General features: G+C 48.0%; 11 protein-coding genes across 11 annotated transcripts; 6 read left to right on the forward strand and 5 right to left on the reverse strand.

Moving 5' to 3' along the window:
* Positions 1-109: 109 nt before the first annotated feature.
* Positions 110-3,350, reverse strand: LACBIDRAFT_247029 (uncharacterized protein; the record flags this gene model as incomplete). The annotated part of the gene is made up of 14 exons (XM_001877710.1): positions 110-368; positions 436-721; positions 839-941; positions 1,079-1,147; positions 1,207-1,325; positions 1,377-1,587; positions 1,637-1,742; positions 1,884-2,104; positions 2,159-2,256; positions 2,296-2,386; positions 2,450-2,559; positions 2,691-2,769; positions 2,817-2,897; positions 2,952-3,350. 14 exons carry the CDS (start codon positions 3,348-3,350, stop codon positions 110-112), a joined length of 2,232 nt encoding a protein of 743 aa, XP_001877745.1.
* Positions 3,351-3,515: 165 nt separating this feature from the next.
* On the forward strand, positions 3,516-5,265 carry LACBIDRAFT_313710 (uncharacterized protein; the record flags this gene model as incomplete). The annotated part of the gene is made up of 6 exons (XM_001877349.1): positions 3,516-3,549; positions 3,597-3,832; positions 3,882-4,035; positions 4,089-4,319; positions 4,373-4,479; positions 4,528-5,265. 6 exons carry the CDS (start codon positions 3,516-3,518, stop codon positions 5,263-5,265), a joined length of 1,500 nt encoding a protein of 499 aa, XP_001877384.1.
* Positions 5,266-5,295: 30 nt separating this feature from the next.
* LACBIDRAFT_313711 (uncharacterized protein) lies at positions 5,296-6,726 on the reverse strand (the record flags this gene model as incomplete). Its single annotated transcript, XM_001877711.1, has 1 exon — positions 5,296-6,726. One exon carries the CDS (start codon positions 6,724-6,726, stop codon positions 5,296-5,298), a length of 1,431 nt encoding a protein of 476 aa, XP_001877746.1.
* Positions 6,727-9,310: 2,584 nt separating this feature from the next.
* Positions 9,311-11,772, forward strand: LACBIDRAFT_313714 (uncharacterized protein; the record flags this gene model as incomplete). The annotated part of the gene is made up of 6 exons (XM_001877350.1): positions 9,311-9,683; positions 9,731-9,920; positions 9,978-10,046; positions 10,115-10,520; positions 10,574-11,035; positions 11,092-11,772. The coding sequence occupies 6 exons, from the start codon at positions 9,311-9,313 to the stop codon at positions 11,770-11,772; spliced, it is 2,181 nt and encodes a 726-aa protein (XP_001877385.1).
* Positions 11,773-12,098: 326 nt separating this feature from the next.
* Positions 12,099-12,512, reverse strand: LACBIDRAFT_313715 (uncharacterized protein; the record flags this gene model as incomplete). Its single annotated transcript, XM_001877712.1, has 3 exons — positions 12,099-12,265; positions 12,317-12,403; positions 12,455-12,512. 3 exons carry the CDS (start codon positions 12,510-12,512, stop codon positions 12,099-12,101), a joined length of 312 nt encoding a protein of 103 aa, XP_001877747.1.
* A 40-nt stretch (positions 12,513-12,552) lies between these two features.
* On the forward strand, positions 12,553-14,250 carry LACBIDRAFT_189099 (uncharacterized protein; the record flags this gene model as incomplete). Its single annotated transcript, XM_001877351.1, has 9 exons — positions 12,553-12,755; positions 12,820-13,064; positions 13,115-13,191; positions 13,237-13,353; positions 13,409-13,465; positions 13,516-13,582; positions 13,639-13,770; positions 13,829-13,895; positions 13,986-14,250. The coding sequence occupies 9 exons, from the start codon at positions 12,553-12,555 to the stop codon at positions 14,248-14,250; spliced, it is 1,230 nt and encodes a 409-aa protein (XP_001877386.1).
* Positions 14,251-15,496: 1,246 nt separating this feature from the next.
* Positions 15,497-17,293, reverse strand: LACBIDRAFT_313717 (uncharacterized protein; the record flags this gene model as incomplete). The annotated part of the gene is made up of 11 exons (XM_001877713.1): positions 15,497-15,731; positions 15,782-15,923; positions 15,970-16,153; positions 16,209-16,245; positions 16,295-16,442; positions 16,506-16,584; positions 16,636-16,700; positions 16,754-16,862; positions 16,919-17,026; positions 17,079-17,203; positions 17,257-17,293. The coding sequence occupies 11 exons, from the start codon at positions 17,291-17,293 to the stop codon at positions 15,497-15,499; spliced, it is 1,269 nt and encodes a 422-aa protein (XP_001877748.1).
* Positions 17,294-17,880: 587 nt separating this feature from the next.
* Positions 17,881-19,029, forward strand: LACBIDRAFT_313718 (uncharacterized protein; the record flags this gene model as incomplete). Its single annotated transcript, XM_001877352.1, has 2 exons — positions 17,881-18,090; positions 18,142-19,029. 2 exons carry the CDS (start codon positions 17,881-17,883, stop codon positions 19,027-19,029), a joined length of 1,098 nt encoding a protein of 365 aa, XP_001877387.1.
* Positions 19,030-19,469: 440 nt separating this feature from the next.
* Positions 19,470-21,516, reverse strand: LACBIDRAFT_313719 (uncharacterized protein; the record flags this gene model as incomplete). The annotated part of the gene is made up of 3 exons (XM_001877714.1): positions 19,470-19,536; positions 19,592-19,796; positions 19,863-21,516. 3 exons carry the CDS (start codon positions 21,514-21,516, stop codon positions 19,470-19,472), a joined length of 1,926 nt encoding a protein of 641 aa, XP_001877749.1.
* A 325-nt stretch (positions 21,517-21,841) lies between these two features.
* On the forward strand, positions 21,842-22,759 carry LACBIDRAFT_324099 (uncharacterized protein; the record flags this gene model as incomplete). Its single annotated transcript, XM_001877353.1, has 1 exon — positions 21,842-22,759. A coding segment is annotated over one exon (918 nt), but the record flags the coding sequence as incomplete, so codon positions are not given.
* Positions 22,718-25,920, forward strand: LACBIDRAFT_246643 (glycosyltransferase family 2 protein; the record flags this gene model as incomplete). The annotated part of the gene is made up of 19 exons (XM_001877354.1): positions 22,718-22,996; positions 23,060-23,167; positions 23,220-23,519; positions 23,566-23,725; positions 23,776-23,858; positions 23,906-23,928; positions 23,981-24,087; positions 24,144-24,157; positions 24,207-24,250; positions 24,304-24,535; positions 24,591-24,611; positions 24,666-24,740; positions 24,794-24,855; positions 24,910-25,061; positions 25,120-25,222; positions 25,282-25,306; positions 25,360-25,632; positions 25,688-25,816; positions 25,870-25,920. Coding segments are annotated over 19 exons (2,241 nt in total), but the record flags the coding sequence as incomplete, so codon positions are not given.
* Positions 25,921-26,367: the final 447 nt, after the last annotated feature.

The following is a 26,367-nucleotide window of genomic DNA, read 5'->3' on the forward strand; positions in this document are numbered from 1 at the left end:
CTCCTCCCCACTCCTGCATCTTCGCAATCCAGCTCGAGCTTCAGTCCTTGGAATCAGCTGATATCTTCGTGATATCTTCCCATCAGATGGCGCTTCATCGTGATAAACCCTACTGACCATCATTCGTTTCTACCATCTCTTTCAGAGTTTTCAAGTGTAGGTTTGTATCAACGTCGACACCCAAGGTGCTGCCATCCCCTGCAAAGGCTTCAACATCTAGTATCATCTGGGCACGAATGCGCTCTTCGTCTCTTCCTTCGTCGTTTGCGGGAGCAGTGCCAAATAGGGAAAAGTTTGACTTTTTCCCTTTTTTGAGCCTCTTCAACGACTCCTCGGTCTTCTTCATGGACGACAAGTAAGTTATATACCTGCGTAAGTGAAATGAATGTTTGCAAAAATGTTCCGTTTCTTATGTAAAAGACACAAAAGACACACCTCACAGTAACATTGTTGAATACTGCTGTGGAATAATCTTGAACGTGATCTGTCAGGTGCGATCCTGGGCCTTCAGCAAACCCGATTCCGAAGAATTGCTTGATTGGGCGAAGAATAGATGACACAAAATAACTTGGCTCTGTTGGCGTCCGCTTGTTCGACATGGCCCTGAATTGCGATGGAATGCTTCTGACGGGCAGAAGAGCATCGCAACAGCGCTTCGTCAATATTCTGATTATCTCGTTGGATACTGGTTTTATTGAGAGGGTCAGCTTTGCCAGCGACCCTCGCAAGATGTCTGAAATCATTCTGTAAGATCATAATGAAAAAAAAGGGAAAAACGTTGAAAAATGACCTTCGGCTGTAGCATCGTGATTATCTGAAAGCTCTGGCAGCGTCGTACTAATCTGTCGATGCCAAAGTCCTAGTATGTGCGTTTCCATCAATTTGATATCAATCAATAATGACGCATATTGTCGTAAGAGATCGTCGTCAGCAGTGGTCGACTCCGCTGATGGCGTTTCGCTTTGCGTAGTTGAAGTCAAGGAATGAGGAAGAGGTGTTGGTGAAGTCGTTCCCTGATTTTGTTTAGCCTCTTGGATATAGGAAAATGAAGATGCAACACGAAAACCTTTTCGGACACATTATTTGCCAAAGTCTCATGAGGAAAGTCGACGGAAGTATCCAACCATGTCTTATACCGACTTAAGATCTGTTGTTATGCATTATATATTAGAGATGCGATTGGCAATGGGAACGTGACTTCCGCACCTGTAAAGTCAATCTCCAAAACCTATGGGCGAGCTCAGGAATATAAACTTCCGCACTCCAACAAGCAGAAATCGCCACCCATACTGCTGATGCTTGGACTGTCACAAAGTTATTTGTGCCTTAATTGATAAAATGTGAGGACCTATGTTAGGGCTACAATGCAAACTTACCTCCAACCAGAGACCATTCAATCGTGCTTACAGAAAGTGATTCCTCGAGTCTTCCTATGACCTCTTTCCATCGGAGTTGAAAGTACACTGGAAGCTGCCACCGTCGTTCAAAGGCCAAATAAACGGCATGGGCACGCAATGCTTCAACAGCGCGTTTCGAAGGTGCGAGAAGTTCGAGGGAGCGAATAAATGCTTGAGTTATCTCGTAATTCTGGTCTCGAAAAATCAGCCATCGCCGTCTAAGACAAGTTGCTTCGTACTTTGCGGAAGTCATCTGGCCTTCCTGCGGCAAAGACAGTCCCACCAATCTCATCCATAATTGCATGGGCCAGCTCTGGCCAAATGACGTTTGCCATGATTTGGAATCTGTTATTATCTTGTCTTTTGGACGAACTCGAGGGGCCTCCTTCTGTTTGTGCGCCGGGTACTAGTTTCGCCACGACAGTCTCCGCAATCTCCATAACTTGACTCATGTCTCTCTCAATGAACCGCAGTATCTGATTATACAAGTGTACCAAAGGGTCAGTGCCTTCTAAAAGGTGTGCTTGGTGTCTGTTCGGCTTTTGGTCGCAAGTTGCAAGAGATTCAGGTGTCAGAAAGGTAAATGGCGTGTATGGTGTCTGAGGGTAATTATTGGTGTTTAATGTTGATTGCAATGCAGAGGGGTTGAATGGCGTGTGAGGTACGAGGGGAGAATGCGGCGCGGCCAACCCGCCAGAATATATTGTCTGTCAGACGTTTGAGATAAGTATATCCATACAAGGCGATAAAAATGGAGCAACCTTTTTTACGAAGCTTCTCATGATGTCCCGTCGAATCACATCTTCTGCGTCCCGCCAAAGACCCAAAATATCGTACGTTCGCAGACACTCCGTGAGGTCTACGATGCATTTGGATTTTTCCGATTCAGTTGTTCGACGGTCTCCTTTCCCGCCGATTAAAGTTGCCATCTGCATAGAGAAGAGGTTATCGAGATCCGAGGATATGGTCGACTGAATTCGGTCAATGCGCTGAGAACATTGGTGTCGTATGTGAGAAGGAGCTCGAACACCAAATACAGGGAGCTCACAAACCCATTGTATCTCATTGATGAAGGAACAATTTTCTTCCCTAGCCTTGGAGGCGTGATATAGCAGTTGTGTATACTCGACGGCTACACGAGCCAGATGTGTTACCCGGTTTCCTCGGAGTCTATTCATTAGAATTTTTGATTGTCCAAGATAATGTGGCGGACCTACTGAGTATTTGGAGGTTCTTCGACATTCTTGATCAGGTGTGGAAGTTTAGAATTATTTAGATCATCCTTGAGGTCACCATCGGAAGTCGAGATGAGGAGTAGCGATTCTAATCGGCTGACCGATTCAGATATTTTCAAAAGTAAGTGAAGCAAAGCCTGCTTTCGGAGTCAGGAACACCATCAAGTGTACAATAGAAACGAACCTTTTCCTCGCGAAGATTACTTCTCTTCGTTAGTTTCCGCTGAATCGCGTCTTGAATGACGCAGAGTTCTTCGCGAGATATCTGTCAAAGCTTTGTCAAATTAAAAAAGAGACTGATGAATGAACGGCCCTTCACATTGACGTGATGTTGGAGGCTACTGATAGGCATTTTGAGTCTAACGAGCCGTGCACCCTCGTCCTGCAAGTCGGTACTCAAGCTGATGAATGCCTCATAGTCGTCATTGATGAGCATGACCAATTCTTCCTTCAGCAAGGACAAGTATTCACGTAATTCCGCGCGTAAGTCAGGTAACGAAGTATGGGAGCGTGATAATAAGAATTCTTCAGCATTGAACACCTGTGCTGTCAGATACTTGTTGTTGTGGGAGAGTGGAGTAGAGATAGGCAGTTCGTGTAACTCGCCCTCTTGTTCCCAAGAAGACTTGTGTGCAATGGATGATTCTCGAGCGGCCAATTCCTCTGCAAGCCGTTCTAGCTGATATGGATCCCGAGTAGAGAGGGGGTCGCTGGACATTTGGACGTGGTGAGTCGTCACTTGCGAGCTCTCAGTGCGAGGCGTTCTGAGGCGGTAAAGTTATTTGAGACCGAGGTCGACACCGATAGAAAATAACAACGCGCACGCGCGTATCTTCAACAACACATCAGCCAACACTCAGTACTCGTTCAGCGTCATTGTTCGATGCAGGCAACCCTAGACTCGTCCTCTCTCAAACGTATGCTTTTGCGCTCTCGTGGAACTGTCAGTATCTAAATTCAACAGCTTTCACCAAGGCGCTGATATGTTTGTCGAAATACGGCGACGAGCTCTCGATATATGCAACACCGGAACGCTTGTCATTGTCTGCCACGAACTCTTCTAAATCAGCTTATTGTCGAATTAAATACGAGAAAGAATTTTTTACAAGATACCGTGTGGCTGACCATCAGGAAGGCAGAAACGACCAGACAAGCGACAATGCGGAGAATTTCACATTAACAGGACAACTTTTGACGAAAGTATGCCTTACGTTCCGGATTTATTAAATTCTGATTCATCTCACCACAGTCGCTGCTCTCTATCCTGAGGCATCGCACCATCGAAAAGGCAGTTGAAAGGTGTGAATTATCTATCGTTGAAGGAGAAGCTGGGAACGAACTCGGCAATGAAGGTCAAGACGGCCTTGAAAGCAGGTTGATCGTGAGGTTGCATTGTAAGCATGGTGAGGACAAAATCGGGCTATTGCCATTTCCGCGCAATAGCTGAATACCGCAGGTGTCGTGAAAACTCACCGTCTCCTTCTCCTCACACCAACATCTCTCATGGCGCCCGGGGTTCCTAACAATTCAAATGAATCAAGATTGACGATTGGTCCTAAGGCTTTAAAAGATATGATTGAGCACTTCCCTGTATCCAAGGGTGTAAAAGCAGATCCGCAATTGGTGTGGAGTTTTGGAAATGACGATGTGGCATTAAAAAGTCTGGAATCGTCAATCGACAGTCGAGGTACGACCGTTGCTTTCCCCTCAACTCATTGATCGAAGGTCTTTCTGTTCCAGGGAAAGGCCAACTGTCAACGGAACTCACCATCAGCGCTGAGGAATTTGAGGTATATGCCATAGATGAACCTCCAACAACGATAGCTTTTCACCTTCGTGAATTCAATGTGCGTCTTGTGTGCTACATACACATCAAGTCTTATGCACTTCCCTAGGCTACGATTGCATACGCAGATAGCATGTCCCTAGGGATGGAGCTACGATTTACCGATCCTGCCGCCCCCCTTTTCATTGATGTGGAGGGGGACTGCTCGGAAGCTCTATTCGTTATTTCCACCAGCCATGTTTCAAGTGCAGGAGCTTCCGCTTCAAATCATCGCCGTAATGTAAACACCAAAAAGCGTGAACGAGAGGAAACACCAGGCCAAACAACCAAAATCAAGAGGTCCATGAGGGTTGTTCAACCCAGTCTAGCGATGGAACGAGATCAACCCAATGCCAACCCAGAACCCCAATCTTGCGCGCCTAGCTCCACGGTCTGTCGAGAATTCCGTCAAACCGACATGCCACCTCCCTCCTCCTTCCCTGACGACTCATCGTCTATGGAAAAAGTTCAGGAACCTTTATTTCTCCCAAGTTCCTCTCAGCTGTCAGCTGTTGATGAAGCTGTGCTTCGAGCGTCGGGATTAGAAGTCGGCACCATGGATGAGCTTACAGAGATGCTTGAGGGGGAGGGCGAGGAGGTTGTGTTTGGCTCTACATCTCAACCTCCAGATCTTGGTCAACGCTGTGGCTTTCAAGGCAATGGGGAGGATAGATTCGAGATCATTGATGATACAGAATTAGGTACTACACAATCGTCCTATGACAGATCAAAGGTATGGGCAACACAGTTCCCCGTGGATATAATGCATGACAAGAACTGTACTTCAGATGTTCCAACCTCTGTTTGAAGACTAAAGACTCGAGATCACAACACTCACTCACGGAAACAATCCATCGTCTTGGTCGGGGTAGCTTCGGTTGGCGGGCCATTTATCGATATCGCTGAAAGTTTCGATTTTAAGGGTGTTTTCCAGGGCCACGTTCTTTTTCCACCTCTTGAATACCCCTGCATAATTTGTGCCAAACCGCAGCTTCACCAGTGGACGACCTGCCTCCTTACGTCTCGTCACTACGTTTTTTATCCAATCTTCATCCTCGTCAACGTCAAGGAGAAATGCAAGTGTCTGCAGAAAAGGCCATGGCCTCCCTATCACAAAGTCAGATTCTACGTCGTTTGCCGCCGCTAGGATTGGTGATATCGGAGATGTGCCAATAGATGAGTAGAACGAGGAAAATTCGGTGATATCGGGGAATGCACGAAGAAGGCGTTTGTACGCGAAGTTGGATACTTCGAAATCACAAAATGTCAGATGTTTTAGATGGCAATACCTCGCTACGGCTTCAGCGTCGTCCCACAACCCGTCAAGATCGTGCTCGTGTAAATCCTTTAATACCAGGGATTCTAACTGTGGAGCATCAATTGCTTGCAACGCTCCTCCATACACTCGACCGCTGATCCCGCATATCCGCAAAGAACGGAGATTAGGTAAACTAATCAAGGCCCTTCCGGACCACGACTCGTTTCCAATGATGTCACCGTAAAGGGAGAGATGAGCCAAGGCTGGGGAAAGGGTCACTATGTCACGAAACATGGAGAACCGCATGGGAAGTGCTTTTGTCTGGTCAAGATGGAGTGTTGTAAGCTCCAGCAGCGGTGGTCGGAATAGGTATATCGCAAGACCCCGAAGACGCACGAACGACAGCCTCGGTGCACCTTGAGAGAAAATGCGAGGCTCGTAAGCATTTTTACGGACGACTGCCTCATCTACGTGTTCAGCATTGTCGACGCAGATCGATAGATACTCTAGGGCGGGTGCATTTCTGCTGCAAAGCATCATGACAATGGAGTTGTCTTCGCTTTCACCTGCGGCAGCAATCGAGAGGCGTCGCCAGCGATGTGACTGTGCGCTAACAAAGTTGATCATCTCCATCATGGCATATCTTCCCAACGCGCTAGATGCCCACCCCGACATATCCACACGTAGATCAAGCCTGCAGTCGAGCGAGCGGGCAATATATGTTAAAACTTTCTCCGGTTTGGTTGTTGGAGCGATGAAAATGCTCGTCCACAGAGAAGGAGTTCCGATGGCGATGTCACGAAAGTAGGAGCAGATATGTGACATGAGAAGTTCAAAAGAAAGACCGGCCTCTCTAGACAGAGGATTGGAATCGGTGCTTGATGTTTCCTCGATTTCCCTGCCTGCTGCGAAAATGGCAGATAGGACTTCGGGGGGAAAGGTGCATATCGGTGACTCGTCATCTTGCAGAAGTTCTTTACTACCATGTTTCTTGTGCACTCGTGAGACCATTCTTCGTGATCCTGGTACTATGTCTGTAATGTTTGAACAATGTATGGCACAAGGAGCTAGGCCTCACTGGGATGATGTGGTTGTATTCTTGATCAGCAAGTTGATCTATAGGTTGATGATGAGGTTGTAGATTAGCCTTACCTCACATTAGAAACCCTTTGCGGTATACCTTACGGCAATCGCACCTTGAGGCTGTAACGGGCGCCTCCGAAGCAGAAATATGCCGTGATATAGACTTCGACGCGGCCCACCCTGCACCAAACTGGTGGTAACTCGACTCAGCGCAGACCTGCGAACAAATCAGTTTTGTCTTTCGCATTTACTCGGCGCTGCTGCTGGTTTCCACGTCATGAATCCCACCAACCTATACCAGAAACGACGTTCAAACTTATTTAGTACATGTGCGCTGATGCATGACTAGTATAAGATCTGATCACTTGGTGATTGATAGCTGGATCTAAGAAGACCGAATTATTAGACAAGTTATTAGATACCAAAGCTGCAAGGAAGTTACTTGCCTCATCTTGCGAGATAGTCCGAAGGTCTCCGGGGCATGCTACCTTCCCCGTTACAGCACCAATTTCAACATCAGGTGCCCTACCCTTCGTGGTGTACCAGTACCTAATTTCATCAGGGACAACTTCGATCACAGCTACTCGAGGGTCGTTTTCGTCCCCCCTGTGGATACCATCGCCAAGATCTCCAAACCAAGACGCAGTCCTGCCGTCCAATCAGCAACCTCATGAGTGGATAATGAAGGACAACAAAAGCTAACGCTGGAGTCCAGTGCTTCTTGATTTCTTGCCGGTCTTGAATGATTCTAGCCTTCCCAGAGAAGCTGTTGTGGCACTGAATAATTTTGTAGTCACTGCAGCTGAACGAGGACGTACGAAGCCTAGTTGGTCGTCTCTGGATTCAAAAAGCTGACATTCACGTGGGCGTCATTTTGAATTTCTTCGAATTTGTGTGAGACATTGTTTGCAATGAAGAGCAACGAAAGATCCATTTCGCTTGAAGCTACAGAGAACGTAAGTATACTCAAGTTTTGGCTATGCGTGTCAATTACGATGGACAGGGTTCATGGCCCTCGAATGAATGTGGCCATCAGTCCCGCGTGTGGTAAGCATTGCGGTATTCGTCGATTTGATTATTTTCTTGAGGTCTACGCATGCCAAAGTATTCAGTACGCTTACAGACAACTCACGAAAGCAGACGCACCAATAATTTTCTCATCCAGCGTCTTTCTATTATCCTTGGCCTGAGCTGAATATGGATCAAGGCTTATGGGAGACATGGTAGTTCAGTCGAAACGAGAGACATTGCAAAAGCAGTATTTATGCGATTCATGACGTCACCTCGAATTGAATCACGTGGTGCTTTGCCAGCAATGTGAGTATTGCCTGGAAATTTTGATATGACCATGGGTGTCACAAGGAGCCTTGAATGAAAACGAAAAGCAAAGGCGGAGTTGAGACGATGCGATGAATCCGTTTGAATTAGCGTGGAATAAGCCATGTCTACAAGTTTGACAGCGAGTGGGTTCTTGGATCTACGCGAATATCACGGTGGTAGCCGCTGGAGTAGTAACGCCGCCCTCGAAAACCTTGACTATATGTCATGAAATGGGGTGATTAACAGAAGAGGAACATGGAGATATATAATATAAGTGTGTGCGTGTCTATTGCATTCCAGGAATAGATGATGAGTGTTCGGATTGTGGTGTCATGCCTGCTGGTACTGTAATGAAAAAGAGTCATTGCCGCTCAGGCGAAAGGATAATAACAGGACTCACGCGGTGCCATCTGTGGCCGTTGACCTTCACTAAACACTCTCGATACTAGCACACCAACACCCTCAAATACACCCAAAAGAATACCGCAAGCGATGGCAGAGCCCAAGGCCGATCTAGGACCACCTATTGAATTGAAAAATCAGCCCAGATTCCACGAGGGTTGAGTAAACAGTAAAGCTATTCACTCCGGAGGGCCAGACAGCCACCCGTCATAAAACCAGATATAATTGCATTCCATGCGTCCTCTTTTTGCCGCCAGCCTTTGACGGCGCAGTCAAATGTCGAGAACATACCACCCCATACACCAAAGTTTCCACCTGTGACGGGTGCGCGTGCTTTCATTGAGGAGATGGCACCAACGAAACGTTCTCCCTGAAGAAAAGTCAGACGGTCAGAATAACATGAAGATGAAAAAGATACAGACCCTTGGAGAATTTCTGGCACCTTTTATGCCATACCATATGCCACCACCAACTGCACCCATAGAGAAAGCACCGCCAAAATCGTTGAGGATGACCCACGGGCTGTGATGGTAGTGAGATGTGTGTCAAACAGCGAGAACTGTGGACTTGCCAGGGGTCTCGTGTGTGATCAGCGTGCGACATGTCTGTGAAGTGGGGGGGGAGGGGAGATTATTTTGAACGGAATACAGATACTCAGCAGTGGGAGAATGAAACTTTCCTTTGCCAAGCGGCACGTGGAGAGTGCATCACGTGACGATGGACGCGACATTAAATAAACGAGTTGAACTCAGTCTTGAACTCGAGTTGGCTGGTTCTGCTTTAAATTATCATGACACCGGCGCGCGCCGTTGCTCAGCGTCTCAACAATGCCTTTGTTTCCGTTCCACCGTCTCCCATCAGCCTTGACCAATATCGTCCTCTCAAGGGAACCCAGCTTCACGCGTCGACTAAGCTGAAAGAAAACATCCCTCTACCACCATTTTATGTCTCCATCCTTCAATCCTACCCATCTTCCTCATCACATAAACGAAAGATGGATGATCGCGACCAACCATCCCACACTATCGCGTCTGCTACAAAGAAGGCTAAGCACACGGTGACTAGCTCCTCAACGGCCAAACAGACCCAACATGCCCCAGAGGAAGAGTATCCAAACGGTTTTATTTACTGTCACCAATGCAACAGGAAACGCGACCTCCAAGGTAAGTTTCTGTACCCCTCCTCTGCCGTATGTTCACCTTGTGCATAGTCAGTGTTCAATGTACCTCACTCAAGCCACGGGCGACTGCTGCAGGTGCACAGGAAAGGCGCTGCCTTGTAAAATATTGCAAATCTTGCTTGATGAATCATTATGGGGAAAGTGTGGATGATATCAAAGCTCAGACTCGAAATGCCAGAACACAATCTGGGCATGTTGTCGGCGAGGGATACATCTTCAAGCGAGTATCTCATTAGCGGCATAGCATCTTCTCGCATTTATATCTGCTTTTGCACAGATGCCCACGCTGCAGAGACATCTGTGATTGTTCCAAGTGCAAGAGAGCAAAGGGTCTTGAACCTTTGAGGTACGTTGATTGAACAAGCTATATCTGAAATCGTGCTCCCGACTCACCATCATGTCCGGGAACTTAAGCAGCGCACTGCAGGGAAAAGCTGATAATCCGAAACGGGAAAAGAAGTCCAAAACCCAGGTTATCAAAGAAACCGCCGTCACGCCTGCTGTTCAGAAGGCTATTTTGAAGAAATCTAAGCCTAAAGCTCTCCCGACACTCAAATGGACAGCAATTCTCGCGAACCTCAGTCAAGCGGAAGCGGAAGAGCGTATATGCATTCGCGAGTTCTTTCAGAGGTTTGGCAGAATTATGGACCCACCAATAGCCAAGGGTCACCTGGAGGAGCTGGAAACGATATCGGGACGGAAGAAGCTACGGGATGACAATGACGAGTTGGCGGGCTGGATCAGTGAGCCATGCCTGAAGGCAATCGTTCTGGGCCTCTTGGAGTGCCTTGCCAATGATCATGAAAACAATATCGCGAAAGTGAGTACTTTGGCTATGCTCACCAATCTTAGAAAAACTGTAATGACTCTCAGATAATCAAATTACACGTTAAAGAATTGCGTTCCGCTGGTATGAATTTGAACAAGATATGGAAAATTCTCGCCGACATGCGTGAAACCATTGCAAACTCAACCTCAAATGAAGTATCGGGACGGCCGCAGGCTGTCTTGACATTTCCTAACCCCCTTCCGCCACCTGCATCGGCCAACATACGCGCAACTCGTAGTATTGCCGGAACATCCACTATCTCCGTATGCCATACCGCGCAAATGATTCCTGTTATCCTCTCGCTCATCAACCTTGCGCTGGAAACCGCTGCAGCGCGCAAAGAAATGGAGCAAGGGATCAAGGATAGCAAAGATGCTGCAAGGGATGCCAGGGAAGCGGCCAAGCGGGAGAATGACCAGTGGGAGCAAGCTCGCAAGCCCGCGGAACATACCATAATAAAGACGACCAATAAGGGAAAAGAGAAAGATGCTAAACAGACACAGGAGGTAAGTTTGCCAAGTAAATTCCCACTTGGCCCTATGGATAACGAAAGGACATACAGAATGTAGAGAAGAGAATGTTACACAAGGCTCGTCTATTGAACATTGACAACGCACTGAAAATCGTGACGTCTGGATTTGCCCCACGGTTCTCGGCGTTGGGCGCAGACCATGAAGGTCGGATGTATTATGCTCTAAGACCCGGATATCCAGAACGGGAGGCTGCACTTGAATACCTAGAGGCACTGTCCAGCGATAAGCCCACGAAGGTGAAGAGAAAGGCTCGCAACATTGGCGACACAAAACGTGAGGAGCTAACAGAGTGGTCATGGTTTATCGCTGTGTGGGGGAAGAAGCCCCAGGCAACACCAGCCCGGACAGCGGGCCATGACAAAAGTTCCGATGGCGAAGGTGGGGAAAGCTGGTGGGCATTGGGGGAGTCCGAGGAGATCTTGAAGGTTGCGGATTGGATTACTATCAAATGCGGCTTGGAGGATGAGGAGGACGTGACTACAGCTCCATCATCATCCACACCAAAACTAAACAAACGCAAAATGGACGAACTCAAACAGCTTGTGCTAGATCTGAGAGCGTATGCAGGCCTTCTGGAGTGGAGGTCGCGCGAAACACTGCTCAATGAGCTTCGCACTCTAGAAGACAAGGGATTGGAACAGCAACGGATTGATGCACAAGGAATACCCAAGGCCGCTCCCATTCCGACCTCGCGATTTTACGGGGCGTAGCTCGCCGACAACTGGTTTGTTAACATACATTCAGACTGACACTTGCAACCATTAGTACTTACATACTTGACATCGCCATTGCACATACCTTCCAAGTAACCCACGATTTGACATCACTATTGCACATACCTCCCAAGTAACCCACGATTACACCACTATCCCCCAATGGATAACTGTTTGTTGAAGAGTTCAATGAGAGAATCTGCTGTAACATAGCGTTCGATGCATCGGGATAATTTGACTGCAAGGCGGGTGGCCAGAACGTGTTTACACTGTATAGCCAAGGTAGTACTGTCGTCAAACCAACGAACGCAGTAGAAAAAAAGTCAAACCATAAGATGGGTGCGACACAACAAGACTGCATAGGCGAAGGCAGGGCAAGAGCAAAAGTAGGGGACAGGGGCCGTCGTCAAGTCAAGCAGAACATTGTAAGTTGTCGTGGACCCGAGGACTTCATATTCCGACTGGCGCCATGAAACGACATACTTTATGACTGGCCTCCATGTCAGCCAGAACGCAGGCCCGAGGGGTTTCTAAACCTTACTATTTTCGCGGTCAACGAGATCCAGTGCTGCGACCACAAGGGTTTCTGGAAAAATGGAGTTCAGTTTCGCTATAGACTGGTCAGACACTGGTGTGTTCTTCAGGCTCAGAAACAGCATAAGTAAACGGGTACGCGTACACGTATCAGTTTCGACGATGGACTCGATTATTGCATCGGCGAGACATAGATCGGACATGATCTAGAATAGACAGTAGGCGCCAAACAACCTTTTTATGATGCATTCATATCTTTTCCAATTTGCTCAAGTCCATCATGAATTTAGACTACCAGAGCTCAGCTCCGTTGCTGAGCTCCATGGCTTTTCGCTTTCACTCCCACCTCAACCAGAACATCGCAATCCTACGAGGCCATTCATGGTCATTGGCCTAGAAGACGAAGAACATGCAAGAATTTTAGCTCGAAGATGTATCTTGATCAAGTACGTCGTGGCGCACGCCTCTGCACAGATATCGTTATCGATTGAATATTTATTGAGAAAACAGATCCGTCTTTGTATTCTACGGACAAGGGTTCAATTACGACGAACTTCATGCTGCGAATCGAACACTCCAAGGCGAATGGTCGCGCTTCACCCATGACACCTCTTTTCGCTTTCTTGTAACAGCCTACAACCATAAGATCCCCCAGACAAGACAAAGGGAGGTTATTGAAAGTTTCTCTTACATGGGATTTCTGGGAAAGATCGACCTGAAGAACCCAGATATAATTTTAACTTGCTTTGAAGAATGTGCGCTGCACCTCTTGGCCAACCTTGCCTGCCTGCCTCACGAATTTTAGACGATGACTGTCGTGGGACTACTCGAGAAAAGCACGAAGGAGATGGCCACTTTCGAGAGGTGTTTTTTGGCAGGCTGGTATGTCTGCTCACCATTGTTTCCGTTGAGTTTAATCTGTCGCAGCTGGAAGAAGGCTCTGCACGTCTTTTGATCGCTAAATTTGACGTCAAGAAGAGGAACTACTATGGAAATACGAGTATGGAATCCGAAATATCACTATTAATGGCCAATCAAACACTGGTATGTTTGACATCATTAAAAATGTTATGTCTTCTAAGCACTGTTGCGTTCGTAGGCCGCGCCCGGAAAACTATTGTACGACCCCTTTATGGGAACGGGTAGTATGGCGTACGTGAGTGATCGATTGAGCACCCAAAGTTGTCAGTCTGACGCACGGCCTAGCCCACGGCACATTTTGGGGCCATGGTGTTCGGCTCGGATATTGATGGCCGTCAAATGAGAGGAAAGGGTGAGTTATTGTTGTTGCTCTAGGCCCCAATTTGCCTATACTTTTGTCAGAAAAAGTTCCAGGCGTAATACGCGCAGCTACGCAGTACGGAGTTGCCTCACGAATCCTTGGCCTTTCGACTTTCGACGTCACTCGAAATCCATGGAGGTGTGGGGAGCTATTCGATGCGATTGTCACTGATCCTCCTTGTAGGCGACCGTTCACGTTAATTCAGACATTCACGCTCTAACCGCATTGGCTTATCAGATGGAGTTCGAGCTGGCGCAAAACGCCTAGGGCGGAAAAAAGAACTTACCCCTACCCAACGAGACCTGTGCATGCAGTACAGCTTGTCTGGTCGTCCGTCAGTCCCATTCCTTTTTGGCGTTTACTAATGCAGACACACCCCGCTTTCAAACTATAGAGACGATCAGCCTTACATCCCTCCTACCAGACCTTACGAACTTTCCCATCTGGCAGCTGACCTGGTCATCCTCGCCCGATACCTCTTGAAACCTGGGGGCCGACTGGTTTTCTTCCTCCCAACAGTCACAGAGGAATACGAGGAAGTTGATGTTTCTACGATGGTTTGCGAGGGAATGGATGTCATCGCCAACTCTTTGCAAGACTTCGGTTCATGGGGCCGCAGGGTGAGCAGATTTTCCTTTCTGCACCCTTTGGCGAATTAAAATTTTTTGAATAGTTGGTAACAATCAAGAAAACTACGTCTCAAATATATCCCCGCCCGACGTTCGATACCATTTCAAAGAGCGGTACGGAACATGTTCCTGCGCACAGGGACTTCCGAGAGAAGTACTTCCAGGGATTCAAGCCGCAGAAAGACGAATCACTTGAGACCTCTGCAACTACTTCAGTCTGAATGACATTATGTGAAGGGATTGTAAACGACGGAGAGTAAGAAAAAACGTTAGAACGGTGGCAATAAGATTTGAGGTGGGTATAGAGTTTCGTTAATTACATATACATATGAGTGACCTTGTGTGGGCGCGTTTTGGGATTAAACTATCCAGAAACCCTGGTTTCCCCTGAACAACCCAGGGTTTCCAAAGTGCTTGCGTAGAAACCTTGTTTCCACAAGAAGCGGAGCTCAGAATATTTGAAGTCCACCACATGCACATGCATAAGTTCAAGTTGGCGGCGGGGGTCATCAACCTTTCAAGTAGCAAGGGACTATGGAAGGGAGCAGTGGCATCCCTAAACCACTCCCGCTCTCCTACATCTATGTAAGTATAGCTACCCGTCCAAACCCTCATCTTGTTTTCATCTTGTAGCATCGTGTAGACCATGAACCAATATTATTTACCGTGGTAACCACTTGTCGAGTGGGCGCGTCGCATCGCGCGACGATACGTGTGCGACAAGGGATGTGCATGATGGAGTTCAACTCGTCGCGCTCTCTTCTCATCATGACCCGGGGAGCCAAGATCAATTTAAATTTGAGCGCGACACGCGTCGGCATCTAGGAATTTAACTCCGACATGGGGTTCCTCAAAATAACCCATCGACTGATGGAAGGGGGATTTCTACCAAATGCAGAAGAAACCCAGGGTTCCACGCGAAAAGGGGGTTTCTGGTTAGATTGATCCCCAAATTTGAGCGCGACACGCGTCGGCATCTAGGAATTTAACTCCGACATGGGGTTCCTCACAATAACCCATCGACTGATGGAAGGGGGATTTCTACCAAATGCAGAAGAAACCCAGGGTTCCACGCGAAAAGGGGGTTTCTGGTTAGATTGATCCCGCGTTTTGTGGTGATACATACATGATGGTCAATCCCAAAGCAAGTCAAAACATCAAAATCGACGGTAGTCATCACCTACCGCCTTCGAACATCCCATGGAAAAAAAATGAAAATTGGTTTTGAGCCCGACTTCATGCTGCTTGCACTGATAGAGCCTCTTGCAGTTTCAATTCATCCAATTGCTTCCGTTTTTGTACGCCTCGGATGAGAAAGACCGTGGATGCAGCGGTGATGACGAAGACACCGTTGAAGACGAGTGCACGGTACATGTTTAGCGGCGGGGATGCGTTTGGGCCTGCACGAAGAGCGCCTTGAGCTATAGAATGAAATGGCGTTAGTGGTAGTTGCAGGTACGAGGTTGGGGGAAAGCGGACAAAGGACGAAAATAACACCAAATAAATTTCCCCTATTTCGTTGCGTCAACCTTGAAATAAGAACCATAAAACCCAGACATACGTGAACCATAAAATGGCCGAGCTTCCATCGGCATTCCTAGTCAACTCACACGCTAACTCCAGGCTAACAGGAAGCATGGTTACGGAGGAGACCCCAATGAGTGTCATGATGGCAAACAGGCCTCCGATGTTATGCGGTTTCACTGAGAGAATTATTGTTAAATCACCTCACAGAAGAATGTTGCATACCAGCCCAGATGAGTGCTAGCCAGCCCACTCCAACGATGGGGACAAGAACTTTGCTGGTGACAGCCAAGTGATGGGTGAAGACGCGGTCGAATAGCGGGGCAGTGACGACGGCGCTGACTATTCCTGTCAAGAGCATGCAGGCTCCCAGAAATCCACTTTCGTCGGCCGAGTAGCCCATAGGTTGCTATCAAGCAAGACCTGTTAATTTTTGTGGGAATTCAAAACAAAGTGAGCTTCACAAGAATTTGTGCTGACAGGATGGCAAATGTATTCGACCTGTTGAATGTTATATATACCCGTTTGGGAGTAATAAGAAAGGACTGACGCTGCAACGAGCGCTCCAAATATAATCACAACAATACAGAAGTCAAAACGTTCTTGTTTTGACATTTGCGCCTTTCGATCGGTCGGCAGGCCAAGAATGGCTCGCACTAGTGATATAAGCGAGGGAGAATCCTTAGAACCAGCATACGCTGCCACAAGTGTGGTGCAAGATCTAGATGAGAGGTTTTTGACAAATGGCTAAGTGAACGTACTGGGAGGTGTTGGTGGGGCCTTCCCAACCAGCAATGCGAATGGTGTTGCAGCGGTAGACAAGATTCCAAGAACCAAAATCTGTCAAAAAATTATCAGAAGTAGAGAAAAAAAGGCGAGATGATGATGCACTGATTGTCTTGTATCTCCTACAAGAGGGCTTATCAGTTGTCCTACTGCACCACCCACGGGGTTGGCTGACGTTACAGGTCAGATGACAATCTGCGTCGTCTTCTGCAGCAATACTTACCAATAGCGAGGATCATAGTGGCCGTTGTTCGTCCTTTCAAGCCAAACCATGTTTCAGAGTATTTTGGACCAAGAACCTGATACACGGGCTGGGCGATCGAGGCAAAAAGCTGGGGGGCGAGAATATCAATGGGAATTTCAAAATTATAAAATGAGCATGACGAACTTGGCCAACCATGAGAAGGGCGTATGCACTCTTGGGAGAGAGAGATTTCGAAGTTCCTGCATATCTTATCCAGGCCGATAGAATCATAGCTACAGCTCCAATGTCGCACTGGAAGTCCTTAGTACAAACAACTGAGATAAGAAGGGAGAAATAAGCCTACACATCTACGAATTCCATATCTCTGGACGATGTGGGGGATTACCAGTGCGACGGGCAAGTAAATGAGGGCCACGATATTCCCTAGCCAATTAACTTGGTCAAGGGTGATATGAAATTCCTTGGCCACTTGACAGAAAGGTGATAAGTCACGGCATAGATATCCAATCTAGCAGACTCACTGTTGTTGGAGATGGGGCCAAACCACGGCCACGACATCGCAGAAATGATGTTTAAGACAACCTGCGTTCCCGTTAGCTGACCAGACGAGGCATAGTTCTAGACTTCACCAGCCCAACGACCCCGAAAAAACGACGGCGGTAAAGGCGGTACACTGGTTGGCTTTGAGTGACCGCATTGCTGCTACGGCCATTGTCTCTAGCGTCATGATGCAGAGTGGGTTCAGCTTGAACTTGATCGAGGAGGGAAAGAACAGAGGAAATTTGCTGCTTCTTGTCGTCGACTGACGTGACGCTCTCCGGATCCATTACCGTTGGTCAGAACTTGGAGGGTGGTTGAAAAAGAGAGTGCAAATTGGATGATGCAAAGCATGTGCAAAGGCGATGAAGTCGTGAGTACTTAATAGTTATATAGACATTTGCTCCGTTCTGATCTGTAACGAGCGCAACTCCTTTCCCCGCACTCAAATCGCACATAACAATTATCGGTTTTGTGGAGGATGTATGAGTTATTTGAATAGCGTCAACTTTGCGTCTGACGTCAACCGAAGTCCAATGCAGCTGCTCCCGCCGCTGCGTACATGGACACGTGCACAAGTATACAGCAACTCTCTTCCTTTCACGTCCATGAGTGAATACTGGGTCTCCAAAAAGAGGTACTTTTGCAAGTACTGTGAGATATACATCGCAGACGATGCCCCTTCTCGACAGCAGCACGAGAATGGCCTTCGACACAAGGGAAATGTCGAGCGTTTCATCCGAGGAATATACAAGTCTGGAGAGAAGCAAAAGAAGGACTTAGAAGAGGAAAAGAGGGAGATGGCAAGGGTGGAACGGGTAATGTCTTGATTTCTTGGAGAAAACTCTGCCTCCTCACATACTTTACAGGCTGCAAATGCTGCTTTTGCACAGGATGTCGGCGCGGGCATCGCAAAACCTACGAGTGCGGCTCCTTCTACGTCCAAAGCTCCTTCGAAACCTCTCCCCAAACCCTCTAATCCATTCGCCAATTACTCCACTGCAGAATCCCTTGGATACACTGACCCTGATGCCGACAGAATTGCCGCCGAACTGAAGCAACGTCAATCACAGGGTGTCGCTGGCGAGTGGGAGATCGTCACACCACCCACGCAAACTTCTACGTCTTCAACTCCGGGAGTATTGACTGACGTCGGCGTCAAGCGAGCAGCTGATGCCGCGCTGCCTGATGAAGAGGACAGCCGCAGTTTTAAGTTGCGTAAAAAGACACTGACAGGCTTCGGCGAAATCTATGATCCTGGGCTCATACCTATCAAGCTGAAAAAGAAGGAGGAAGAATCCTGCACAACGCCACCGACCTCAACGCCCCAGATTTCAGCTTCACCAGCGGCCCATCCGACTCAATTCCCAAAGTGGAAAACTCTCCAATTGAAAGGAACAGCGGTCGGAGAACAGCAAAATAAAGAGGCTGACGTTGAGACGCCGGACGTGAAACCCGACGTTGCCGTTGAACATGTCCCTTTGTCTTCGACTTCTGCGCCAACACACCGCGCATCGAAGTGGGTGAAGAGTCAATGGAGTTCAGCTTCAGAACCCACAAAAATGGAGGATACTTCCCCACCATTTTTGGGTGTCGATGAAGCCAAAAGCGAAGACGTGGCCCCTTCATATGCTAAAATTGAAGAGACTTTGCCCGACCTCTCCTCTTCAAATTTGGATGTCAGCTCTTCTGCAGGGAGCCTTTTTCGTAAACGCAAAGCGCCTGCGGGAGCTGGAAGGGGGCGGCGTCAGATATGAAAATGTTGGCCAACTTCCTTTCTCCATGTTTTTTTTTGTCGTGAAGTTGTCCAATATAATTGAAAATATCGCCTCAAGGCGGAATAAAAACGATGGTTTGACGTCTTTGAGGGTCAATTGTCAACACTACATAGTACTTGTGGACAGCCCGGTGATACTACAACAAAAGATTGGGACACCCGATATAACTCTGCTTAGGATCTCGTTCGATAGATATGCAAATTAAAATTACACTGGTCAAAATAGTGAATACTTGGAGGGGTCCATTGTCCGGTGAGTCGTCACCGATCTGGTAGGTACACAAGATATAGGGTATCCTTTTGTACATTGAGGTATGAGGGTAGCAGAAATCCGAGAGCGACGAGAGCAAGCGAACAAAAAGAGGCGAAAGCGCCGATGCGACGCCCTAATTGGAAATGGAAAACATCAAGAAAAGCAATTCAAGGAGGAAGCGACAATATCAGTACGCCAGTATTTCTTACATCTACACGGCATGGTATCTTTTGTCTTTATTAAATAAAAGTGAGCATGCAAGTAAGAAGCGGATTAACCATGGACGAACCTTTCCATTTCCCTTTGAACCACAGCCTTTAATATCGCACGGCCGCCGGCAGAATGGAGACCCTTTCCAACAATAACCCGTAGAGAGCCTTGTCCTCTCTCTAAAGCCATCCGTAGAGCGGATTCTGTCTTTTCGATTGCCTCTCCAGGACGCAGTCCATGCACGTCGATAGTATCTGGCTTCTGCTTTGCGTATATATTGCGCGCTGCGAAAGGAGATAGCAAGACCAATTAATATGAAGGCGCATTGGATATAAGCGTCAAGAACGGACCTGCGTAGTGTCGCCTCGCAGCACTTTGATGAAGCTTCAACACCCGCGCCTCCGATTCCCTGAGCTTTCCTTTCAATTTCAACGCATCAGTAATCCTTGACTCGCTCAACGCAAGTCTCCACTCCGCGTCCAACCTCGAACGTTCTTTCTCCTCGTTCTTGGCATCCTCTCGGAACTTCTCAGCCTTCCGTGTCAGCTTAGTAGGGGCAGGCGACGAAAGTATGCTCGACTCGTCCCCTTCAGTGTGGAGTGTCTCTGGGTCTGAAAGGGCACCTGGGTCGGGATCGGGAACATTGTCATCGTCAGGGGCATCCGATTCTTTAGCAGGTTCTGCAGCCACGTCATTCCTGAGAAGAGCGCTCGGGATGACTTCCGGAGCTTGGAGAATGGTAAATTCAGTCGAGGCAGGTGCTTGCAGTCCGGTTGCTTGAGTCAACCTCGCTGCTATGGTGCCAAAAGAAACTTGTTGCGATGACCCTTGCTCACTGGCCTTCAGTTGCTCGTCTAAGACAAGGGGGGATAATTCTCCCACCGTATGTTTGTCAGCGATGGGTGTTTGAAGTTCGTCATTGTCCAGATCCGTTTCAACGCCTGGTCCCCACTCCGGAGACGAAGGACCAGGGGTTCGAAGCTCGTCCCTGGTCTCAAAGGGAGTGGGACTGTCGGATTCCCACATCCTTCGGGTCGTGGCATTGGGGACATGCATAAGGGTATGGTTGGTGCGTGGTTGGGAGTAAGGGGCGGCTGTGTCAACATCCTCGTCATGATGCCATTTGCTGCGCATTTGAACGTATTGTATGCTGGCGTTGGGGACGGGTATTGGAACAGCGGTCATTGTGGCTGAGGGTGCATAAAATGTGCCACCGTTGCGAGTTTCTTGAATCACATTGACTTCCTCCACGACAAGTTCGGGATTCGGAGGAGTGATCTCTTCTCTAGATGGCATTTCTGCAATGGTCGATAGTCGGTTGGGAGTGTTTTGAAGTTCGATTCCGTCTGAAGGGGCACTCTCAGGAGGGGTAGCGAGATGGACAGGTTTACTGGGGGGCGAACCTGACTCTGCTTCCCGTTCAAGGAAAGAAGCCAGGCCCGAAGGAGGCCGAGCTGTTGGAGGACTCTCGATAAGTTGGAGTTGAACAGGAATGGGAGACGGAGAGAAGCCCTCCGATCCACCATGAAGAAAGAAACTAGGGGGAGAAGCAGGTCTTTCTGCAGGGTGTTGGGGTGTCGCAGATTGTGGAGGTTGTGCGGGAAGAAATGGAGGGGTCGATGAGTGAGGTTGAACTGGATCAGGAGTATGGTACACTCGTATGTGAGAGGGGAGGGTGGTAGATTTCTTCTGGCGTCGCTCGCGCTTCGCTGCATGTCGAAGGGTTCTTCCTGGGGTCATGGACTCTGAAACGATGACCCCAAGTGCAGTCCACAGCACGACCATAGCCAACCTTGTAATGTTCGCTGAGACGAATAGATCGACGGTAAGTCGCAGGCCATAGGCCAAATAGTGATCCACCGGGGTTGACGATCTACTTGATAGTTGATGCACAACGACTCCTTCCCAGAGGCCAAGCAGAACGGGGCTGAGGTTGCCTAGGAGTTGGTTGTGAAGGAAAAGGCGGAGACCAAGGCCAGTCAGGATAGAGAGAGAGAGGTCCATTGCGTGATATCTGTGAGTCGCAGTCGAAGAATGTACATGGCAATGAGGGGCCACGATGAACCTGCGTGGGGTGTGTTATAGCTTATAAGCAGCAACTGAACGGGGCCTCGTGTTGGAACATATGACAGAGAAATGAAAACCACGCTCGAAAGACAAATCTAGACAGCCAATAAGAGGCTTTGTGAGCTCCGCTGGAATTGAAGACGCCGTCACTGTTGAGTATCGCTTAGGTATCGCTGAGAGAGAACGTTGTTCCAGCGTTGTTCAGCGCTTCAGCGCTTCAGTGCTCCTGGCACAAGTGTGTGAATGACGGCACGGACACGTGATGAACGCGTTCAACCAATTGCAGGACATCCTCAGTTCAACGACCATGGCGGTGAGCAGGAAACCGCCCCCAAGAAATCAGACCCCGGTTGGCGACTCGGGAGGTTCAATTAACTCGAATCAACCAGCGGACCCACGACTCACACGATACTCCCTTTCTGACGCGCCCAGACGGCCCCCAGTCGTCAACGAACCCGTGAATGAAGATCTCGACAATAACATCAACACCGCCGTATACCAAAGCTACTCCCAAGCCGCCCAGAACGATCTATTTTACGACCCAGGAAGCCACAGTCCCGTATCCACCGCAGAGCACAGCGCCAACTCGTATCACGAGCGACAACCACCTGTTGAATATCATCCATATCAACCAGGTCAATATCTAGCTCCAATCATTACTGGTGAGACGCTACAGCTAGATGAAATTATTGGTTCGGCACCCGCCCCAGTAATTCACGCCCCAGACCCATTCCACGACCCATCAACGCCTGTAGCTTCGCTCTCCCCAGGCTACTATTATGACCAAGACTACCACCCACCATCTAATCACTCTTACTTGTCTTATGAACCGGAGGGTCTTCCCGCAGGTTCCGATTTTGACCATTTTCAACATGATGCCGAAGCTTATGCCTCAGGCAACTATTCTCGTACCTCATACCGCCCCCCACGATCTCGCTCACCCACGCCTGCCGTAGACGATGAGGATTATTATGTTGTAGGAAACGAGAGCGTGCATTACACAGGGCATCCCAACGACGATCCTGAAAAGCCAGTGTATCAATACGCAGACCAATACGTTGGATCAGGCCAAACAATTGTGTATGACCCAGAGCCTGAAACCCCAACCTCGACCCTGTACTCCCTTCCACCCGAAATACTCACAGAGACGCGTCATTTTGGTCCTGCGCCCACAGGCCGTGTACTGCGCCGCCACAAGACCAAGAAGCGCGTACAGCTGACGAACGGAAATCTCGTCGTCGAGCTTCCTGTGCCGCCAAAGCTGGTTCTCCCTTGGCGGGGAGAGGCAGAGACAATGCAGACCCGGTACACTGCGGTAACATGTGACCCCGATGAGTTCGAAAAGAAAGGCTTCTTTCTGAGACAGAACGAAAGTGGAAGGAGGACGGAACTGTTCATTGTGATCACTATGTACAACGTGAGTTGCTCCCTCTTTTCTTTTCTTCCATTGATCAAAATCGCATCCATATCACTATGACAGGAAGACGAAGTTCTATTTTGTCGGACTATGTATGGGGTTATGAGGAATATTGCCCACCTCTGTACGCGTAAGAACTCGCAAACATGGGGCCCGAACGCTTGGGAAAAGGTATTGCAATCTCCCTCCGTGCTCCCTCATGCCCAAATCAAATCATGCACAGGTCGTAGTCTGCATTGTTGCCGACGGACGCAAAAAGATTCACCCACGTGTTCTCGACTGCCTCACTCTCCTTGGAGTCTACCAACCCGGTGACCATATGAAGAACATGGTTAATAACAAGGAAGTCACAGCCCATTTGTTTGAATATACCTCTTCCTTTGCCCTAGACTCTAATCTCCACTTTCGCTATCCGGACAAAGGCATTGTTCCCACCCAGATTATATTTTGTATGAAGGAGAAAAACCAGAAGAAGATTAATAGTCATAGATGGTTTTTTAATGCCTTTGCGCCGATGTTGCAGGTGTGTTAGGTGGCTTTTTGGCAGTATCTGAGCTCACTCTGTCCAGCCGAACGTTTGTGTTCTATTGGATGTTGGCACACGCCCGGGGAACAACAGCATATACCGCCTTTGGAAGGCATTCGACGTGAATTCTAGCGTGGGTGGTGCTTGCGGAGAGATATCAACGTACAAAGGGAAAAATTGGTCTCTTCTTTTGAATCCGCTAGGTGAGCATTTGTCTCTCTCAGCTAATTCACGTTTACAATCTGCCTTTCAGTCGCGGCCCAAAATTTTGAGTACAAAATCAGCTGTATATTAGACAAGCCTACCGAGTCCATGTTTGGCTATATCAGCGTCCTCGTGAGTACCCTCTTCGGTATTATTGCATTTTGGCTAACAACTTGAAGCCTGGAGCGTTCTCGGCTTATAGGTATGTCGAATACACAGGAGCCATCTCGATGAGTGATTCAACAGGAAAATAGATACATTGCATTACAGAATGACGAATTTGGGGTTGGGCCACTGGCTTCATATTTCAAGGGTGAAGTATTGCACGGCCGCGATACGGACATCTTTACGTCGAATATGTGTGGGTGGTCTTGAATTTGTTTTGCACTTCCATTCTCACATCTTTGGAGCCAACAGATCTCGCAGAGGATGTAAGTTTGTGCGCCCAAAACCAAGGTGTCTACTTACCCTTCAACTTAGCGTATTTTGTGCTTTGAGCTCGTCGCCAAAGCTAATTCCAGCTGGTGCGGCACCTCCTTTATGCTTCATTCAGTTTGAAAGACATTGATCTTTCTAGGGTTTTGAAGTACGTCAAGGGCGCCATCGGCGAGACAGATGTTCCAGACGCACTTCCAGAGTTTATCGGTCAGCGGCGACGATGGTTAAACGGGTCCTTCTTCGCCGCTACGTATGCTATCGCTCACGTTGGTCAGATAATGCGCTCTGGGCACAGTTTTGCGCGTAAGGTAGCATTGATGACGGAGACAGCTTATAACATCATCAACCTGGTGTTCTCGTGGTTTAGCATTGTGAGTGGTGATTATTTCTCAATAAAATACTTGTTGATTCGGTCTTGGTTTGAAGGGGAACTTTTATTTGTTCTTCGTAAGTTGTTTTAGTTCGTAAGCATCATTCTGCGGTTGATGTGGTGAAGGTCAGGTCGTTCTCACTTCGTCATTGGAAGATGAATCCTTTGGCATAACGGGCATCAAATATTTTAACACGCTCGTCCAGGTGAGTAGTTCGCTTAGCTACTGTCTAGCATTTTCATCACCCATTGCATCAAGTACGTTATGGCGTCTATGGTCGTGGCCTGTTTTCTTTTCTCGATGGGTAACAAGCCACAAGCGTAAGCTTACGTTCCCTATGAAGTTCCCCGCCAATGTCACTTATACGGTTTCAGTGCAAAGATAAAATATAAGACAACAGCCATCATTCTAAGCGTGCTCATGCTCTACATGATTATTGCATCCATCATCTGCGGCATCCAGGCCGGTAAGCAGGGTGGCGCAGCAAATTCAGTCATGCTTCTAAGTGTACTCGTCACATATGGATGTGAGTTCTTGCTTTCATCTCCTATTGTTTGGTATTTGTTCTGAGCCTTTATATCCAGTGTACGCGTTCAGCAGTCTCTTGGCCTTCGACCCCTGGCATATGTTCACTAGCTTCATACCATACATGCTTCTTTCACCCACGTACATCAACATTCTGAATATGTGAGTAAATTTTCACCATAAGATCCATCTTATCAGGCTGAGATCGCTCTTCAAATCAGTTATGCATTTTCTAATCTTGATGATGTACGTCCTTCATTCTTGTTCTTCCCTCATCGACACAAATTTTATCATGGCAGATATCATGGGGTACAAAACAAGACTCCACTCCAGAGAGAGATCTGGGAGCCGTCATCCAAGATAGCCACTCTCAAGTTGACGTCGAGATGCTAACTGAGGCCGCAGACGTAAATAGTATTTATGAGGAGGCGCTCATGAATCTGCGGGATCGTGTACCTGTGGAAAAGACCCAGGGTAAAGGGTTGCCTACCCTGGCCGAAAAGGAGGCTAACGCAAAAGACTATTACGCGAATGTGAGGACGAACGTCCTATTAGCGTGGGTCCTGTCCAACGTATGTGTTTTTTCCTTTTTCTTTCCTTTTTCTCGGCTGACTTTATTCCATTCAGGGCTTGTTGTTGGTTGGCATTCTTGGCGGGGTGCAGTCATCGGACACGTTTAGCGTCCAGGCGGGTGTGAATAGGACCAAAGCATATCTGCTTTTTATTCTTGCTTTTACGGCAATCACTAATTCAGTTGTGGGTGCATATTGTTCTTACTTACAGCTTAGACAACTGATATCATATTTCAGCGCTTTGCTGGGTCAACTTTATATTTGCTTGCGCGACTTGTTACAGGGTAAACCAGACGGATATAACTTCGGCGATGCGCTGTTGTATGTTACCACAAACCTCTACTATTATATATCCTATCTCAGCTTATATAACTTGAAAGTACCCATGCATTGGTGCTTTCATGTGTAAATTATTGTATTCGCCTTCCAATTTGAAACAGAGTTTTTTGCAATGGCACAGAATTTCGACGCGTGTCTGACGAGAAAGATGTCTAGGACAAGCCTGCAAGCCTGCAAGCCTGCACCTTATACCTTTGCGCCATGCACTACTATCGGTACGTAAACGCCGTCCGTGAATTGGAAAGTCCAGGGATTTGTCCGGGGTGTACAACGGCGAGGTACCACCCGACGTTCACCACAAATTTGAGGCGGATTCGCCGGACCGTATTTAGCGGACCGTTGGACCGGGTTTGGGTGTTGGACTTATTTATATCTTGGACTTCGCACTTCGTCTAT

The sequence above is a fragment of the Laccaria bicolor genome, genomic scaffold (genome assembly GCF_000143565.1).
Source record: "Laccaria bicolor S238N-H82 LACBIscaffold_5 genomic scaffold, whole genome shotgun sequence".
Classification (NCBI taxonomy): Eukaryota; Fungi; Basidiomycota; class Agaricomycetes; order Agaricales; family Hydnangiaceae; genus Laccaria; species Laccaria bicolor.